Genomic DNA, 19,834 nt, shown 5'->3' on the forward strand with positions numbered 1-19,834 from the left:
TTACAGGCAAGTAACGCATTTCTTATCCAGTATTATGAGTATCTTTCATAGATTCACATGCCTTAATCAGAGTAGCGAGCAATACATTGTGCACATTTGTAAGGAGACAGTATAAGCAGTCTGAGATAACATATCATAAGACTAGCAACCGTCAACAAGTAAATACAATAAAGAAGTAAATGTGCATACCAATAAAGGATGGCGGGAAGGAGGAAGGCTCATCTCACTGGAATAGATGGCGAAGTACAGCCTGGCCTACAGCTGCATCCTGCATCAGTTCCGTATCCAGGCAGTAGTGTCTGGTAAATGTGTGTGGCAACTTCCAGGTCGCTGCCCTGCAAATGTCCAGAATTGGCACCCCAGCGAATAGTGCCTTCGATGTGGACATAGCTCTTGTGGAATGAGCTCGGACTTTGGAGTGTAACGGTCGTCCGGCTTTATCATGGCAAAAGGTAATTGCAGAGGATATCCATCTTGAAATGCTTTGTTTGGAAAGCAGCATGCCTTTTCTTGGCCTGCTGAAGGCGATGAAAAGCTGATTTGTTTTCCTGAAATGCTTTGTTTTGTCCAGGTAAAATTTAAGACATCTCTTTAGGTCCAAAGAGTGAAGGGATCGTTCAGCTGCAGTACTAGGATTTGGGAAGAATGATCAGAGGACTAGTGGTTCATTTAAGTGGAAGTCCGAGGGGACCTTAGGAATGAAGCGAGGATTTGTCCTCAAAATCACCCTTTCTTCCCTTAACTGCATGAAGGGATCTTGAATGATCCATGAAATGTATTTGATATCAGCCCTATGGATGGGCTCAAATGGATGTTTCATTAATTGGTTGAGTACCGCATTAAGGTGCCATGTTGGTGGAATTCTGCGTGGTCGAGGAAAGGATCTGTAGAGTCCTTTAAAGAATTGTTCAATTAACCTGTGGGACCAGAGAGATGGTCCTTTTGAAGTTCTTGTGAAGCGGGAGATGGCTGCCAGATGAACTCTGATGGAGGCATGGGCAAGTCCCGATTGTGCCAAGTGTAATAAATATGGAAGGAGCTGCTCCGGAGTGATCTGAAAGGGATGGAGATCTTTGTCCATACACCAAACGCAAAAGCGTTTCCATTTTAAGGAATACGTTTTGTTTGTGCTGTCTGCTCTTGCCTTTGCTAGGACATTCTTGCACTCCTGTGGAATGTTTAGTTGGTAGAATTCTCGGTACTCAGGAGCCATGCAGATAATCTGAGAGATTTCAGATTCGGGTGGAGTACTTGGCCTTTGGACATCGTGAGTAGGGATGGATGCTGGCCCAGATAGATTGAGGGTTGGACTGAAAGGCGACGAAGGTCCGTGAACCAGTGCTGCCTCTGCCAAAACGGGGCAATGAGAATCAGTGTGCAGTGCTCCGTTTTCATTTTCTGAATGACTCTTGTTATCAGGGGAAATGGCGGAAATTCATACGCAAACACGTTGCGCCATGCGATGGAAAATGCATTTCCTAGTGACCGCGATTGGGGATGCTAGCTTGCAAAGTTGTGGCATTTGGCGTTCTCCCTGGTGGCAAAGAGATCGATCTGCGGTCTTCCCCATTTCATGAAAATGTTGTTTAGAACAGTCTGGTTGAGTTCCCATTCGTGGGACAGAGACCTCTGTCTGCTCAGAGTGTCCGCTATGACGTTGTCCTTGCCTGGGACATACTCTGCTGTTAGCTTGATATTGTGTAGTACTAGCCAGTTCCAATTTTTTTGCGATTCGCGAGATAGTGTCAGCGAACGTGTCCCTCCCTGCTTGTTCAGGTAGTGCATTGTTGTTGTGTTGTCTGTTCGTACAAGCACTGCTCAGCCTTTGATGCGCGGGAGGAAAGCTTGGAGAGATAGGAAAACTGCCCTCAGTTCTAGGAGGTTGATGTGGAGATTCCTCTCTTGGTCTGTCCACTTGCCACTGATTTGTAATTCTTGAAGGACTGCTCCCCATCCTTCTAGAGAGGCGTCTGTAGTTATGACCTGTGGAATTGGAGGCAGCAGGAACGTTAGTCCTTGTGATAGGTTCGTGGAGGTTTTCCACCAGTGTAAGGCCTTGGTGATTTGTGGAGTAATCACGATGTGATCCTCGAAAGAGTCTGTGCACTGAGTCCACTGCTTGGTCAGGGCCTCTTGGAGGGGGCGCATTCTGAGCCGACAGTGAGGAATGAGTAGCATACACGAGGACATCATCCCTAGGAGGGACTTGAAAGTACGGACTCGGATGGTGTTCTTTGAAGTCACTGGGGTGGCCATAGTAATTATTTAGTTTTTCCTTTCCTGCGATGGGAGTGCTGTTGAAGATGCCGTATTTAAAGTCGCCCCCAGAAAAGTTATAACTCTGGAGGGCTGTAAGGTTGATTTCTCGTGATTGAGAGTTAGACCCAGTTGTTCGAAAATATTGAGACAGGCGTTGGAAGACATTTGTGCGTCTGCCATCGATGGTGCTTTCACCAGCCAGTCAGAAAACCTGGTGTCCCTGCTGGCGTAGGAAAGCTGACACTGGAGAGAGGCACTTTGTGAAAACGCGAGGTGCCGATTTTAGGCCGAATGGGAGGACACAGAATTGGTAGTGCTGTCCTGCTACAGCGAATCTTAGACATTTTTTGTGTCGTTTGTGTATTGGGATGTGGTAATATGCGTCTTGCAGGTCTAAAGACGTCAAAGTCTCCTTCCTCTAGAGATCCTAAGATTTCCTGAAGGGTCACCATCCGAAATGATTGGCTCTTCAAGAATGAATTGAGTGCCCTGAGATCTAGTATGGGCCTCCATTTCTTCCTTTTTTGTTGTATTAGAAAGAAGCAGGAATAAAACCCCTTCCCTTTTTGAGCTGATGGGACTCGCTCTATTGCTCCTTTCTTCAACATTGATGACATTTCTTGCAGGAGTAATCGCAGGTGGCTGTGTTGAATCTTGCGAGGAGGAGTTATTGGGAGAATTGAACTGAATTCCAATGAGTGTCCGTATTGGATTAATTGGAGCACACACCGATCCGTTGTTATTGATTTCCAATTGTGGAGGTAGTGAGTGAGTTTGCCTCCAATTTTGAAAGAATGAGATGGTGGAGGGACTAGCTGTTGGAAACGGTCATTGGCGTCCGCCTGCTGGTTTCCTTTGGTTTCTTCCTCTGAAGTTAGATTTCCAATAGGAGGTCTGGCGGCCTTGCTGCTGTTGCCGTTGTTGGTATTGTGACTGGCTTTGATTATAGGAGTGGGATGATTTTCCTTGGTATGATCCTCTGTAAGAAGGCTGACCTCTACCCCTGTTCCCTCGAAAGTACTGGTTTCTGAACTGTAACCTAGAGCTCGTGCTGTGTCTGTATCTTTTTTGATTGCCTGTAGGGCCTCGTCTATTTTGTCACCAAATAGGTGCTGTCCATCATAGGGCATGTCTAAAACTTTAGTTTGGATTTCTTGGCGGAAGGATGTTGCCTTGAGCCACCCTTGTCTCCTTAAGACTGCTGCACCTGCCAGTTGCCTGAATCCTGTCATTGCGATATCTACAGCGCAATCGATGATCTCTGATGCCGATGTTTGTCCTTCTTTTAGAAGGGATTCGACTTCCTCCTTTGAGTCTTCAGGTATTTCTGTCAGGTATGGGGCAATGTCTTCCCATAATTGCCTGTTGTATCTCCCTATCAGGGCAATGGCGTTAGCTATTTTCATAGTCATGGGTGACGTGGTTGAAAAACGCTTGCCTATGCTGTCTAATTTTCTGCCCTCTTTGTCTGGCGGTGCTGACAGTGGAGAAGACTAATTTCTTGAATTCTTTTGAGCCGCTTGTGTGACTACTGAATCTGGTTTGGGATGCGCATTAAGGCAGGTAGCTGCTGCTGTTGGTGCCTTATATTTTTTATCCAGTCTGGGTACCACTATAGAGACCGATGCTGGAGTTTGCATCAATTGCTGGCCCTGTTCCCATATATGTTCAATTATGGGAATTGATCTGGTTGTCTTTTTGATCGGGTCTTTAAAATCATATAGAAAGCAGTCTGTTTCTTGTGATTCTATGGCCATGTGGAATCTTGTGGCCGCTCTTTCCACCAAGTTGTGGAATCCTCCAATGTGTACTGGTGGGGATTCCGAAGTATGAGGTTCAGGTGTGGCCGGAGAATGAGCGATATAATCCTCATCTCTGTTATTGGACAGGTCATCCCGTACCTCTCCTTCTTCTGGTTCCTCACCCTCGTCGTCTGAGGACTGAACATTATGAACCGCTTCTCTCTCCTGAGGGAGATCCAGAGGTGGTGGTCTTGTCTTTGGAGATGGTTGCGGTTTGGAGGATGCTGCTGGTGATTCTGGAGTCTTCTAGTCTAAGAATAGAAGATCTGAGACAATAGATACTGGAAGGCAAACCATAGGAGTGACATGTGTTTGTACTTGTGTATGTACAGTCTCCTCCGTAAGAACGACATCATCTCCTTCATCATCTGTGCTCTGGCACTGTACATTTAGATCTGAAGGGCTAGTAGCTTGTTCATACTGGTCATCTTCTGATTCATCACTCTCTAGGAGACAAGATGGGAGTAATTTTTGTACCCTACTTGGGGATGTCAGATCTGGCGTAATCGGATTTTTATCCTTCCTCTTTGGCGGAATCAAATCTGATTTTTTTCCCATGGCGTCGACGATTCAAGTGTCGACAGTGAGGTAGTCGACGGTTCCTTCGACGTCTTTCCCTTCGTCGACAGTTCCTTCGTCGACGGTGCGGTCGTCGACGGTACCTTCGTTGTCGACGGTGCGGTCGTCGACGGTGTCTTCGCCGGCGACGGTGTGGTCGTCGACGGTACCTTCGTCGTCGACGATGTGGTAGTCGACGGTACCTTCATCGCCGACGGTGTGGTCGTCGACGGTGCCTTCGTCGTCGACGGTGCCTTTGTAGACGGTAGCTTCGACGTTGACGATGTCTTTGTCGACGATGTGCCATTCATCGTCGATGCAGGCGTCAACGGTTTCTGTTTTGTTGTCAACGGTGTCGTCGTCGACGGAACTGTAAGCAACGTCGATTGCTTTTTTACAAGTATAATCGATGAAATTGGCTTACCCGTCGACGATGATTGAGTCATCGTCGTCGACGAAGAGGCTGACGATGCCATCGTCGTTGACACCGTAGTCGTCGATGTGGAGACATAGGCTGTTTTTCTTGAAGAAAAAGACGACGAACTCGTGGTCGATGAGTGAGATGGCTTTCTGAAGGTGGAAACCTCCTTTTCAAACGTGACGGATTGTACCTCAGAAGACTTTGTGGTAGTCTTTTTAGGAGGGACATCTGTAGGTTTAGGGGAAGCACCCCTTGGCCTCTTCAGGGATAGTTTTGATGAGACTGAAGCCATTTCACCTTCCCACGAAGACAGTGCATCATCTCTGTTTTTAAGTCTGTTTAACCAGAGGAGCAGTCTTCCTTCCCGGTCTTTAAGAGTCTTTGTAGAGAAAGTGCTACAAACTCTACATTCTTTTGCAGAATGATCAGGGTAAAGACAGTAGAGGCAAGTCTCATGCCTGTCATCGACATGCAGTCTCTTCTTACCACAGGATGAACAGGCTCTGAAAAGTCCTTTCTTCTGCTGTTCAGCCATTGTTGTCTGAAGAAGAAAATATCCAACTTTTGTGAGAAAGAGAGATAAATCTTGGAAACCTGAGGAGAGCTCAGGTGGAGACTCCCTAGCACAACGTGCGGTAGAAAATCTGAGAGACTGAGGCTCCTGGCAGCAAGGTTCTAGAGGGAGGTGGTAGCTGATTGGCTACCTTCTAGAGTTTGGTCCTTTTTACAAAAGGACATAGATAGGCTACTAAGGCAAGGCCCTTAGGCCTACTTTTCTCTATGTATGTCTATAGGACATTACTTTTCTATTTACCGAGGCTCCCATCTCGACGACGGGGAATGATTCAGTCATGTGAATCTATGAAAGACACCCATAATACTGGATAATGTAACCAACTAGACCAGACATTTGCCCTAAATGTGGGTGTGGAGGGCTGATTTCCTCCACATAAATTGTGGATGTACAGGGTTGGTGCTCGTACTATGGCGCCAGCTATGGGAGGGGACAGATATTCATATAGAAAACACTGTCCGGCAGTCTACTGCACCTTATACCATGTCCTAGTGAGACTAACATTCACTATAGATTTGTACTACTGGGGTTAGTGTTAGCAAACAGATGAAAAGCGATTAGATGGCTATCGCCAACGGGGCCCACATACAGCCAATGGAGTGCTTACATGGGAGAATGGACACTAGCCAAAGAACGACAAATGTGAGAGGGTAGGACAGATGACAAAAAGGAAGAAGAGTGCTTTGAATAAGCGGGAATGCTGCAGGAGCTTCTAGCCCCAGTGCTGATGGGGACTACCGGGAATAGTCCAGCTGCTCTTATATCTGTACATGATAGTGCATGTATGGGAGTGTCACCATCAATGGGATAATGGGCCTGGCAAATCCAATCGGGTAGGAGCTGGAAGGGTGATTCTGCATGCATGCAAATGTAATGTACCTGTTGTGCCTGGTAAACTGCGATGCCTAAAGTTGTACTTTGTATGGTTGCATGATAAAATGAAAAATAAAAATTGGGGAAAAAATGTGCTGGCTACATTCGTAAGTTTATCATTTTTAAATGTCATACCTTTTTCTCAAAGTAAACTGTCCCGCACTGCATGGACAGCTCTAAGCATGCAGGTTTTGACGACAAGTTAGTTACAAAAAAGTGTCAAAAACTACAAGCTGGTTTGTGCAAACTGAATTAAAATCTAATCAAGAAGTATAAATACAGTGAAAATGACTTAGATCAGGACAGGTTATGTGTACCATTTCTGAACTCTCAAAGCAGCATGGGTCAACTATTGGTGCATGCTGGGACAAAGTAGGTTACACTATTCAAAGCAAACATGCCTAAGGCTTCTGGAACCAGATGGACACAGCTTCCAGTGCTCTCGACTCATTCAGAGAATCATGAATTCTGGATAAGGCGGTAGCCACTGAAAGAGCTGCACAAAAAAGAAATATTGTTGAGGCTCAGACTTGTGCAACAACGTTTACATACCCTCTACACCTGGTTCATCCTGTGGAAGCTCTGGTTCTACATCCTTTTCTGCTGTCTGGATGTCATCTGCAGATTCAGGCAAACATACTCGCAAGTCATCGACTTCAAAAGAAAATTTTTCTTCAGCACTGGAATCTGGGCGGCTCTCATTAGCATCTAATGTCACAGAGCTGCATTTATCTCCTTCTGCCAACTCTATGGAGGACAGGATTACAATAAATATATGTTGTTCTATACACAATTATTCATGGATGTCTTGTAATAAACATGTAATGTTAAGAACATTTAATAGAATGGTCACCTGGCTACATCATTTCGATCACAGTACAAGAAAGCAAATGGTAGGTTTATACACAGCATACACTACTGAAAACAAGCATTTGCAATGCAATAGGTCTCGCATTACTGAACGTTTGAGCTCTTGGTGTTGCATTATTATTTGCAATGCTAATAGCTCAAACTATCATTAATGTGAGACCTATTGCATTGCAAATGCTTGTAATCTAGAGTTTCCCTTTGACAGCAATATTAAGAATCCCACATGCAAGAGGCTTGAGAGGAAGCTGGGACAGCCAACGCTTAAAACAGCATTTATCTCCTTCTATGACTGCCTTTTATGCACAGAGGAGGATGATGCATGCGCCCCGGGACAGACAACCAAAGAACAGACATAATTCTAAATTCAGAAGGCAGCTAAGCAGTATGAGAATGGCCTGCGCCACCCCCCCTCCCCCCACCCCTCCTGCGCTGGCCTCCATATCCTTGCTGCCTTATGGCCAGAGCTGCCGACATTGGAGCTGGGGAACCAAGTTTAATCCTTGGTGTTGTCTCGGCATCCTGTGGTTCTGGGCAAATCACTTAATCTCCCCATGCCTACCAAAAATGAAGGTGGCCTTGTGTAACATAATTGGTGCTCATGTAAAGCGCTCCAATACCTAAGGATCGCATTTGCGCTGTATAAATCTGCACAAAAAAAAAAAACAACTAGGAATGGCGTGTGCTGCCAGTGCCAAACCTCTGGTGTGATTGCTGGCAACTTAAAGTGAGAGCAATTTATTTATGCATTTTTATATAGCACAATCTTTACCCTGAAAGCTTTACAATAGAGGGAACTATGTTTGCAACAAAAGATCTCTTTTAACCCCTTGCCCGTGGCCGGAATTCCACTCCTGTGCGGCACATTCCGATCGCGGGCGTGGTTGTGACGGCTCCCGGCCGTCACCAGCACACGAGCACTGTGTGCCATGACGGACGGGAGCAGTCACCAGCACGCAAGGGGTTAAACGAGTTTGAGCTTTGACATTGTAAATAATGCCTTTTCTTTTTGTTTTTGTTTTTAAAACATAAATAAAAGGCATTGTCATTTACAATGCCAATAGCTTAAACGCGCATAAATGCGAGATCTATTGCATTGCAAATGCTTGTTTAAGAATGCTCATGCGGCCAACTGTGTTAGTTTTCTTTCCTTTTCTACTCTTTAGTCATGCTGTACAGCAACTGTAATGCAGTACTGCATCACCTAACCATTGATAAAGCCAAAAGATCCCAAAAGTAGGACCTAAATGCTATGCCAATGCATATTTTTTTTGCTCCTTGAAAATAGCACTGACTACTGCAAAACAAATAGTGGAAAACAGCACAATTTTCCAAAGTGTAGTAAATATGGTGGAAAGAGGCAGGACCCCAAAACTTTGTGACCAATAACTGACCATGTTTGGCTCTCATAACAGCATTGGGGTTCTTCCAATAATCACAACTTTAACTTAATGACTCGAAAAGCAGGTCAACATCGCAATGGCATGCCAAAAAAGTGCTTTTTGTAAAATGTTCAGTTTCTCTAAATTTGGCTAAGTTTTGAGAAATTCTATTTTATGATCACATCATTATATTAATCATTCTCCTGGAATGTGTGAAGATAAATGGAAGACCCCCAGTAAGAACTTAAATAACTATAAAGTCGCTGTTAATTGGAAGGTCACAAATTCGAATCATTTCAGCCTTCCCTCCTTCTGAGGATGACAAATGAAGCACAATCAACCGGGATGATGGCATCACATTATTTACAGCGCATATAAATGTGTGCTATGAAGTAATATATAAAAACTATTTATTATCAGCTAAAATAAACAGAGCTAGTGTTGGCTTACGCTGCCGCCTCCTGTGAGCATGGTTTATCTTGATGAACAGGAAGAGAAACTAAGCAGTGTTAGGTTTTCAATGTGAAAGCAATTTTTTTTTTCTATCGAAATATCTTCGTAGCTGTTCTGGAATAACACAATCCCACCAGGACACACAACACACACCACACACCAATATACTATATACATCGGCCTTGCTCAGTACCAACTTTAGTGAAAACATATATATGGCCTCGGCAGGATGACAGGCTGAGTCGCCCGACCTAGATTTGAACCTGCGACCCAGCAGTGCCACCGAAATCGAAGAACTCTCCCAGTCATTTGAACAGACGGCAGCCAATCTTTGCTAATTCAAGAAGTGTCATAATTTTTAATAACCAAACTAAAAGCGTATTTTCACAGTTAGAAGAAATTACATCAAAAACACACACACAGTACTCACCACTTTCCCCATCCTTATTAGATTTGGAGGGAGCTGACCCGCAGAAATGAGACTCGGGGGAGGGGCAGTGAACCTCTTAAAAAGTAAATTCAAATAGTTGCATTCTCTGGAACGAGTCACTTGTTGAAAGTGGAGCCTCCTCCCTCGCGTGCCCCCTCCTCCGCTAACACCATGTGTGCCCTTTGTGTCACTTGAAAAACAGTTTGAACGCGGCAGCGGCTTGTCTCTCCGCGCACCGAGGCGCCCCTTAAAGGCTCTTCACTTTATCGCCTATAATGCTGCCGACTATGTGGACACTTCACTGCCACGCACTTTTAATCACTAAGCACCATCACTTTCTTCATACATATGCATGAAGTGGTTTGTTCGAAACAAGTGCATTCTGTTTGAATACATGGATTGTACACAGTTCACAAGCACATGAGAACTGAGCGTTGTGCATGTTTAAAGTCAAAAGCACCTGGGATTCCAAAGGGCAAGAAAGAGGGCAGCAGTGCTGGGACATTTTCAGATTAGGAGTAGGCCAGACAGTTTAGCTTATTAAAAGTTCAGTGATCTGGAGAATGCTACTGGTTTCAAGGATCTAGCACAAAAAATAAACCAAGGATAATGGAGTTTCTGGGGGAGTATGCGGAGCAAGCATGTTCTCTGCCTCTTATCCGCACTCGGCTTGGCAATGAAAATAATTGCAGAAGACCGTTATGGATTATCAAAGGGACGTGAAGTGATCAAATCTATATCAAACACCGGTGTGTGTGTGTGTGTGCTGTTGGAGGAAGCAAATCCTTTAATTATTTACCTTGTGGGAAACGCTTCTGTTTAAAATCAGTGGTGCACGCACACCACAGAGGACCGGGGGGAGGGAGCACGGCAGCGAGGCGAACGCGCAATGCAGCGCATGCAAGACACAGACGGGAATGGGCATTGCAAAGGCGGGACATGCACGCCCTTTGCCCAATCCTGTGCGGTTTAAAAAAAAATGCTAAAGCCAATGGCGGGCGGCGAAAGCGGATGTATGACGTTACAACGCGTTATTTCACAAGGCAGACCGTTACATCGCAATTTTTACAACGCAGGATCCATTACAATGCATGCCTTTACAACGCATGTCATTACATAGCAGATACTATTACAACGCATGCCATTACAACGTAAGTATAGGTAAGTATATCTTTATTTAAAAATGTAATTAAGTTAATTTAATTAATGTAATTTAATTAATTTAATTTAATTAATTTTAAAATAGTAATTAATTTAATAAATTTAATTCTAATAATTTAATTTAATTAATTTAAAAATAGTAATTAATTTAATTTAATTAATTTAATTAATTTTAAAATTGTAATTAAATTAAAATATTTAAAATAATTTAATTAATGTAATTTAATTAAATTAAAAAATGGAATATAATTAAATTAATTTAATTTAATATAATTCATTTAAATTATATACTTACCTATACTTACGTTGTAATGGCATGCGTTGTAATAGCATCTGCTATGTAATGTCATGCGTTGTAAAGGCATGCAATGTAATGGATCCAGCGTTGTAAAAGTTGCGTTGTAATAGACTCCCGTTGTAAAAGTTGCGATGTAACGGTGCAATACCGGCGAAAGCACGCTCACACGCACAAGATTGTGAGCAGCTTTCAGAACCCCCTTACAAGAGGTCTTGCGCTGCACGAGCAATGCTGAGCATTGCAACGCTAGGCGCGAGACCTAAAAGGGGAAGGAATAATACTGATGATAACATTTAAAACCATCCAGAATTGCACTGCGACTTTGGGGTTGAAAGCCTCATATGTAATGCACCACAGTTTGCCCTCTCCCTCAACAATTTCATTCACATCTCATTCTTCATTCTGCTCTAAGAAGCCTCAATGTGCTGTCCGCAGTTATGATTATTACTGACCAAATATAGGAGCAGACATGCAAATAAGTGGGCAGAGCCCGAGAGGGGGATACCCCTAGCCCAGCTTGGAGAGGATATATGTTGTCCAAGCTAGCTCAAAATCAACAGTCTAGGATTATAAACTCTGTTTTTCTATGGTCATATATAAACAAACAACAAATAGTCGATTTAAGATCACCAAATCAGTACGGAGGTCAGAAACAAAAAAGTTTCAGCATGCTGTAATTTGGGCAGGATAGTAATGTAAAAAGCGCTTCTGGTGCATCACACCCAAAAATAGCAAGTAATGCACTAAAAATACTTTTGTACAACTGCCCTCAAAGAACCATGAACATAACTCCATGTCAAAAGGGCGGGGTGCCACAAACCCCAGACCAGAGGAACAGCCTTTTCCCACTGACTCCCCCACCAGAGCAGCTCAGTTCCTAGTAATGGACCTAATATCTGTCAAAGGTTATTCGCTCATCTGCATGTACATTACTGTGGTCTATCTTACAGTAAAGGGAACATATTTTTCTAGCCTCTTCAAAACAGGAAGTCCTAAAAATGTTGACATGGCAGCCTGACTTGGTGGGGATGCCATTAGTTAAAATGTTGCATGACCCTTACTGGCTTACAGAGCTTAAATTATTTATCTGAAACTATTTTGTGGTACTGTGGGTGAGCAGTTTAGGCTTATCAGAGGGTAGTGGTAAGCATTTTTTGAACACACAGTCAATAAATGAAACACACTTGAGAAGAAACTCAAGACGAATTTGGAAAACAAACAGATTTTTATATAACTTTATACACTAAGATCTCAGGGATCAGATAAGTACTTTTGACGTTCTAGATTTTTACAGATAAGGTATTACGGAGGGTCACCTTTAGGACTTCAGGTGCTAAGGGGGCAAGGACCAAAATACCACCAGAAGTTCAAGTTTACCAGTCCGTGAGGGTCCTGGGAGCAAGGGGTGCAGAGTAAGTTGTCGTGGACCCAGGCCAGGAAGCTCAGGTACAGAGGATTTTGGTTGGCTGGGCCTGTGCGTCGAAGGCACTCATAGTTCTCATTTTGGGACAGTAGCTGTGGGGGGAAACAGGACAGCTGGGCCACAACAACGGGCTCTGCCGCCTGGCTACCAGGGCCCTCACAAACTGAGCCCCTGATTGGGAGGTCCTGGACCAAAAACCCACTGCACTCGAACTTGGGTGCAGAGGGCTTTGGTCAGCTGGGCCAGTGAGACAAAGGCACTCATGTTTCTCAGACAGATCTGCAGAGGGGGGGCCAAAAGAAGTTAGCTGGGCCACTCTTGGTGCTGCCCTCTGCGATGTGGATGTCCCTCATAGGCTGGTCAGTCGTTTCGGCGATGGAGCCCGGATTGAACTGCAAACAAGCTTTGGTTCGTGCTAGAGGTCTGGTACTTTGGGTATTGATGCATGGTGGCTTCTGTTGGTCCAGGTGGAGAAACGGATCGGACCTCCTGAAGCATGGTGAACTCCTTCTCCAATTTTAATCTAATGCAGCAGAAATGCTAGTTTGGTTCTTTTGGTACGTAAGAGAGATGGATCCCAGGGCTACAGCATAGCATATGTGAGAAATTGGGGTGTTGGCTTAGGAGTGTGAAACCCTCCTCAAGTTACAGCCACGATCTTTGTTATGGTCAACCTCAAAAAGTAATTAAATTAACCTGTGCATAACGCAAGGGATGATAGTCTTTCCTGTCCTGGTAATTAGAAAGCACATTCAAAAAGTATAAATGAAATGTAAAATGAACAGTTGTTTATCATCACACACACACACACACACACTTTAGAAGATAAATGCATAAGGTACGTCTAAGGGACTGCGGATGGTGTTTGCGCACAGTGTGGGTGTTTGGATGAATAGACAGAATGTGGTGAGTCTCTGAAGCTTCAAATGATAATTTTCATTCCAGATGTTTGCAACTGGTACAAAAAAATGAAAAAGCAGTTAGCTAAAACACAGAACTGTTTGAGGGTCAAACATGATGTAGGCCACTCGGCAGTAATGAATTATACATCATAGTGGCCTAGTGGTTGTTCTAGGTGATTTCTCCTGTTTCCAGGTTATGCGGAGGGCTCGGACATCCAACGAGTGGGTATCAGGAATTCTCTTCTTTCTCTGATGACTGGCATGTGTTTCCTTAGGTCTTTGAATAGATATTGTTTTAGAAAATATATTTCAGGATCAGTGGGTCCCTCAATCTATTTTCTACTCCTAGTGAGAAGGTAGGTATTCTCCTTCAATAAAGAGTTGTCAAAGGTAGTTGTGTATTAACCTTGGGGAAGGGTAGTGATGGAAGTGGGCCTTTATCTTATTAAATCAGGACCCCATCCTGAAAGATTCTTTCCAGCACACCGCTATGGCCGTCACATACCCAGCCAGACTTCGGACATATGTCTCATCGTTTTTCCCCACTACTGTCTCCCCTCCTGTGAACTTCCATCTCCCATGGTCCTTTTGGGTCTCGACTTTTATGTTCGCACGTCAATCTTCTCTTGACTTTGTAATCATTTTGTAATTTCTGTGAAATCTTGTAACTTGCAACTCGCTTTTTTCTTATATAAAGCGCTCTGATACCTTCGGGTCTAGCCAGCGCTGTATAAAACTCATAAAATAAATAAATATATATATTTAGCTATGCAGCACATTCGCCTGGGTGCTGAAACATCTACTGTTCTTTAAATGGAGGGAAAGTAAGCACCAAACTGCGGAACACGCCAAGCATGGGAACACATGGAGAGAAATACAGCTTATGAAATGGAAATAGTATTGTCCAAAGCTCTGTTTTTAATATAAGATCAGGGCCTTCGGTGGTCATATCACTGAAAATACATGATTTGAAAAAAAATATTATCTACAGGTGCTCGTGGAAGACAAGTTTCTATGGCCTGGAATCTAGAGAATGGTAAAGTGATTGTTATTTTACTGACCTCAGCTAGTAGTTTTCTATCAAGATGGTTAAATTGAGGCAGTTGCCAGAAAAAAAAAAATAAAACAATGTCCCTAAGTAGAAAGAAATGCTGGTATGCTACTGACCTCTAATGATCGTTTCCTATCAAGAAAGTTAAATAGAGGCAGTTGAACAGAAAAAAACTCCCTAGAAAAAGCAGAAGCAGATAAGTCCTGGGGATGATCTCAGAGCCCACAAAGTACATATAACAGATCTTCCAGACAGTGCAAGAGCTGTCTAGGCTCGACCTAAAGAGGGCACTTTCCTACAGCTCTGCAAAACAGATAATGAGCAATGCTGTGGTTCCAAGACAAACACCAAAAGTTAATCTACAGAAGAACCATAACAATACTTGCGCCCTCCAAAATCAGTCACAGACATATTACAATTTACAATCAGTCATCCTACTTGAACTTTAGGTTTTTAGATTCCTGAAGTTTGTAATGCCTGAGTTGTCAAATATCTCTGTTCCAAAGATGGAACTGCTTTGGTGTTGCCAGTGTATTGCATTTGCTTCCATACTCTAAAATCAATGACCAACTAAAACAATACTTAAACAAAAGGACAGAAGTGTAAATAAAAAGAGATGCTGGCTGAGTACGCTTCAAGAAGGTGTGGTGGATTGGGCGGTTTATGCCTTGCCTCGATAATACCTTGGGTAGTAAAGGGAGGAAAGATAAGTCAAACATGAAAAATGTGTGTACGACACACCCACCTCGGAGAATGAGAGACCCAATCTCCAGCAGGAACAGTAGATTAGTTAAAGGGAGACCCTACCTTCAGGTTTAGCTTTTTCAAATGAATCCTCATGGGGTTTTTCCTCTTTGTTTTTGTCAGGAAGAAGTTCAGGCGGTACATCCCCGTCTCCATCGGCCTCTACTCGGACTGTATCTGTAATGTCTTTTTCACTTTTTCCCATTTCTTCAGTTTCATTGCATTCATCAATGACTCCTCTTTTAGATTTCAAAGATTCTGTAATCTCATCTATGTGAAGAAGCAAAGCAAAATATATGATTTCAATTAATGTTTCAAATGAGCTCCATGGAAAATTTAAAAAAATTAAATACTCCCCATAGATGGTGTTTAGTGTGAATAAGGTGATGAGGCACAAGATTTACTGTAATAAGAAATACTTATTTACTTTCACACCTACCATCTTCCCATTCAAACCTACTAGAAACATATAACACAAGAGCCATGTTAAAGTTGGGCCAGGTGTGCATCAATTTAGCAGGTTCCAAATAACAGCTTGGCGAAACTTAACCTAGGTTTGTGAAGTGCCATGCCGTTTATTGATTGTACAATACATGTGCTGCAAAGAAGCAGTTATGTGGAAGACACATATGGAGTCTTTGTTCAGAGGGACTGGGCACAAATACATCTCAAATTGGTTAAATAGTCCCTGCTCCCCAAGATCCTGTACCTCATGCAGATGTTACCACTCCAGTCCCCACCACATAGTCTGCATAAACCTCAACGAGTCATAGACCTTTGTTTGGGGCGGCAAACGTGGACGCATAAACAAGGAGCGTTAGTATCTTTTTGTGTGCAAGGGTGTGTGTGTGTGCAAGGGTGTGTGTGTGTGTAAGGGTGTGTGCAAGGGTGTGTGTGCGTGTGTGCAAGGGTGCGTGTGTGTGTGTGTGTGTGTGTCAGCCCAACCTTTCTCCCATATTTCTCCCATTATAGGGAACACTGGCTTTCCTCTGGCATTACATGGCACATCTTAACTCCGTTGACAGTAGGCTAACTGTAAGAGGATCGGGGACCTCTGCCATTCAAGACCTCATACATTTCCCACAACTGCAGAGAGATTTTGAATTACCCGACATGGAGTATTGGCACTATATCGCGATTCGCCATTGGGTGACGCTCCTGCAGGTGCGTGCCCATGCAAGCAGATCATTTACTTAGTTTGAGCAATGGCTCCTTTCTCACAGGGATGAACAGCGCCTTCCTTCTGATATTTATACACTGCTGCATAGGACCTCGGCCCCTTGCCCACCCCTACACGAATACGATGGGAGACTGAGAATGAACGTAAATACTTGGAAAAAAAATGGTTGGACATTCTGCAGCAAACCCGTGCATCCGCTTGCAGCACGTCTGGCAAAGAACAGCTTCTCAAGCTTACACACTATTGGTATTTCACACCCGCTTGCATGGCTCGGTGGAGATGGGGATACGATGACCACTGCTGCCACCACTGCGGTTCTGCTGGCGCTACTGCGGTGCTGCTGGCGCTACTGCGGTGCATCTGGCACTCTCACACACTTACTATGGCATTGTCATAAATTGCAAAGGAGTGCTCGCGGACCTTGATCAGATGTTGGTCACCAATTTGCCCACTTCCCAACTTACATACTGTTAGGTTTTCTTACATTGTTAACATACCCACTGAAGTTGAGGAGTGGGAGGGCTATTACAATAGCACTTTGTGCCGCTAAACAAGTTCTACTATTCAAATGGGGCACAGACACTGTTCCCACCAACATGGATTGGATGCATAAGCTTTAGGACCTACTCAGTATGGAAAAGCTGACCTATCATGGAACATACTATGCCAACCTTTGAAAAGACTTGAAGGGATATGTCTGGAATTTCTATCTCATACCTTTAGAGAACTTTCCCACCCAGGGTACTTGCAGGTACTCCGACTCACTGTAGATGACCAGGCCACCGTGACCCCTCATTAAGTTGAAATTGTGTCTAAACATGGCAATTTAATGACGTGCACATCTGCATTCTATTGGTTTTATTTTTTCGCTTTCTCCTCCTTTGTTTCGCTCTGAGTCCCCCCCTCCACCCACTTTTTTTCACTCTTCATCTGACACCCTAACCTTGCTATCCCTCGCCAGCCATTGGCTGTAGGCGAGTGTACTGTTATTTCTCAGTACTAAAAATTTAAAAAAAACTATTTAATCCTAAAAAAGGATCGAATCTTGAACTTCATTGCAGTGAAAAATGAAAAAACTTTGCCTTGCACGGGCAATGGAAGTTACTGGGAGGATAGTTGTAGCATTCACATAGTGGACAAAAATACTTCAGACTTTGTACTATTTTGGAGACAATGTTAAACTAAGAGCTCCTTCATACTTAACTTAAACATGAAGAGAATTTGCAGTGGCATGAGAGCGTGCTTAGAAAGAACGTATTTATACTGAATTCTGAAAGTATCTATTCATAAGGACAAATGGGGTAAACAGTACCACCAAAATGAGACTTGCAAGAAGCTGCTTTGACATACAGGCCTCAGCAGTGACACCTGTGCTGGGAGAAGGATGCCCTAAGAAGAATTAACCAAACACAAGCAAGAGAGCCCAGAATTTAGATTGTAGCACATCCGACATGCCAGCTCATAAAATATTTTGGAGCCTATATGGCTGCTTATGAGCAAAAGAAGACCGACACACACAGAACAGTGTAAGAGAAAACATATCTTTCATAGTATTCTAGGTGTGGACGAAGACAGTGGTTTCTTTTTGGGTTTCTCTTTTGTTGCCGGTGCAGAGGATGGGGATTTGGTACCGACAGTAGGTTAGCTTGATGCCGAGTGGTCTGAAGGCTTATGTGTTGAATTCAAGGCGGGGCGTGGGAAGTTTTGTCCCGGTGTGCATCTAGATCCGAAGGTGAAGGTGTTACCAAAGCCTTTTTATGGATGGTGGAGGGGGGGGGGGGGGGGGGGTTAGGGGTCGATGTCAGTACTTCCGAACCACTGTCCTGGAGTGAGGTCTTGGACGTCGGAGTCGTTGGCTTCGGAGGTGCTAATGTTGCCCACTTCGATCTGCTCCTGCTTCGGTACATTGATGCCTTTTTTGAAGATATTGTCCGGAATGGATGTTGATGATCAAGCCATGCTTCTTCGATCGACGATCCCGTATTGTTTTCTTGTATCGGAAAAAGGCACAAGCTGAACAGTCTTTGGCCTCGTGCTCTGGTGAAAGGCAGAGGTAACGCACCTCATGAAGATCGGCGTGCGGAAACTTGGATCCACATTGAGGACACTTTTTCAAAGGAGGCCTTTCCATGAGCCAAAGGGTCTGATGGTGCAGATAGGCCCGAAGGCCTGCGTCAATGACCAGAACCGAAGAATCAAACCTTGTAGAGATGTGCGTCAAATGTGAAATGCGATCGAACACAATATCGAAGAAAGGATAAAGGATTGCACGTCGAAAGTAAAACGGTAACGATATCGAACTGGAGCACGCCAAACACATCCGAGCCCGATGGCGGAAAAAAAAAACTGAAGATGGAGTCGATGCCCATGCGCACTATTGTCCAAAGGAGGAGTCCCCTATCTTGTGACTTCCAAAGACTTGTTCCAAGACAATAACAAATTGCAAACATTCGGGCCCAACACCAGATGGCGATCTATGCATAGTGTGTGATCTGCAGTTCATATGCCTCGAACATATGAGTTAGCCTTTATATTTCCCTCACATCATCCATTTTAGCTCTGGCTTGACAGCACAGCTCTCCGCCAGAGCATAGATCTGGTTCTAATGTGTAATCGTTACAAACGCATACATGCACAAATGCTGCGTTCATGCCTGCTTGTGTATGCACATTGATAAAGCCAGGCCTACCTGACAAGGGTCCCGGCATCCCAAGCCACCTATGCTTCCTGGGCTGGGTCTCCTGCGTCGCCTCTACTGCTCCTGAACAGGAACAGGGAGGCATGCTTTCTACCCTCGGCCTCCTGTAATCCAATCACAACGCTGCAATGGCAGCATTGTGATTGGTGCAGAGTCGTGGGCAGCGCCCAGCCGTGCACTAGTAGAGAGGCCATTTTCTCTATGTAGGCGGCATACAGCCTACATAGAGAAAATGTAATGTGCGCATGACTGCTTCGGTCAGCCCCAGGGCCGACTAAGCAGTCAGGGCACTCAGAGTGGTGCTAGCCACTCCTCCCTGACCAGGCCACCCTCCCGCCCCCAATCAGGCATACCCGCCCGCCCGCCCCCAACCAGGCATACCCCTGCTGTCTGCTTTCTCGCAGCTTCTTCCTCCCTCTTCCGCCTGCTTCTTCCATCTCCTCCCTCCTCCTCCTGCTTCTTCCTTCTTCTTCCTTCTCCTTCCTCCTCCTCTTGTTTCTTCCTCCCTCCTCCCATTCTTCCTCTCTCCTATCCCTCCTCCTTCTTTCTCCTCATTCCTCCAACAGTCTCTCGGTAGTCATCCCACAATTTGCAGTGCAGACTCAAGTGAACCCCTGTATGCCTGCAAATTGGTGATGTTTGTTTGGTTATTCCACTTTTTACACAATCTTGTGAGGTGCTAAGTTGGTGACTAGATTGATGGAGCCTTTGGTTGTTGACAAGTGGTTTCTGTGTGAACACTACCACTAGTGAAGTGC

At 44.3% G+C, this 19,834-nt stretch overlaps 1 protein-coding gene across 3 annotated transcripts in view; it reads right to left on the minus strand.

Moving 5' to 3' along the window:
* The window catches only part of BPTF (bromodomain PHD finger transcription factor), a 1,660,779-nt gene that overhangs the window by 1,490,352 nt on the left and 150,593 nt on the right, over positions 1-19,834 (minus strand). For all 3 annotated transcript variants that reach the window (XM_086930929.1, XM_086930930.1, XM_086930928.1), the window contains exons 4-5: positions 15,262-15,468; positions 7,040-7,234 (exon numbers count right to left, since the gene is read on the minus strand). In XM_086930929.1, the coding sequence (XP_086787055.1) occupies positions 7,040-7,234; positions 15,262-15,468 (402 nt within the window). The remainder of the gene's footprint in view (positions 1-7,039; positions 7,235-15,261; positions 15,469-19,834) is intronic.

This window comes from Lissotriton vulgaris, chromosome 7 (genome assembly GCF_964263255.1).
Source record: "Lissotriton vulgaris chromosome 7, aLisVul1.2, whole genome shotgun sequence".
Lineage (NCBI taxonomy): Eukaryota > Metazoa > Chordata > Amphibia > Caudata > Salamandridae > Lissotriton > Lissotriton vulgaris.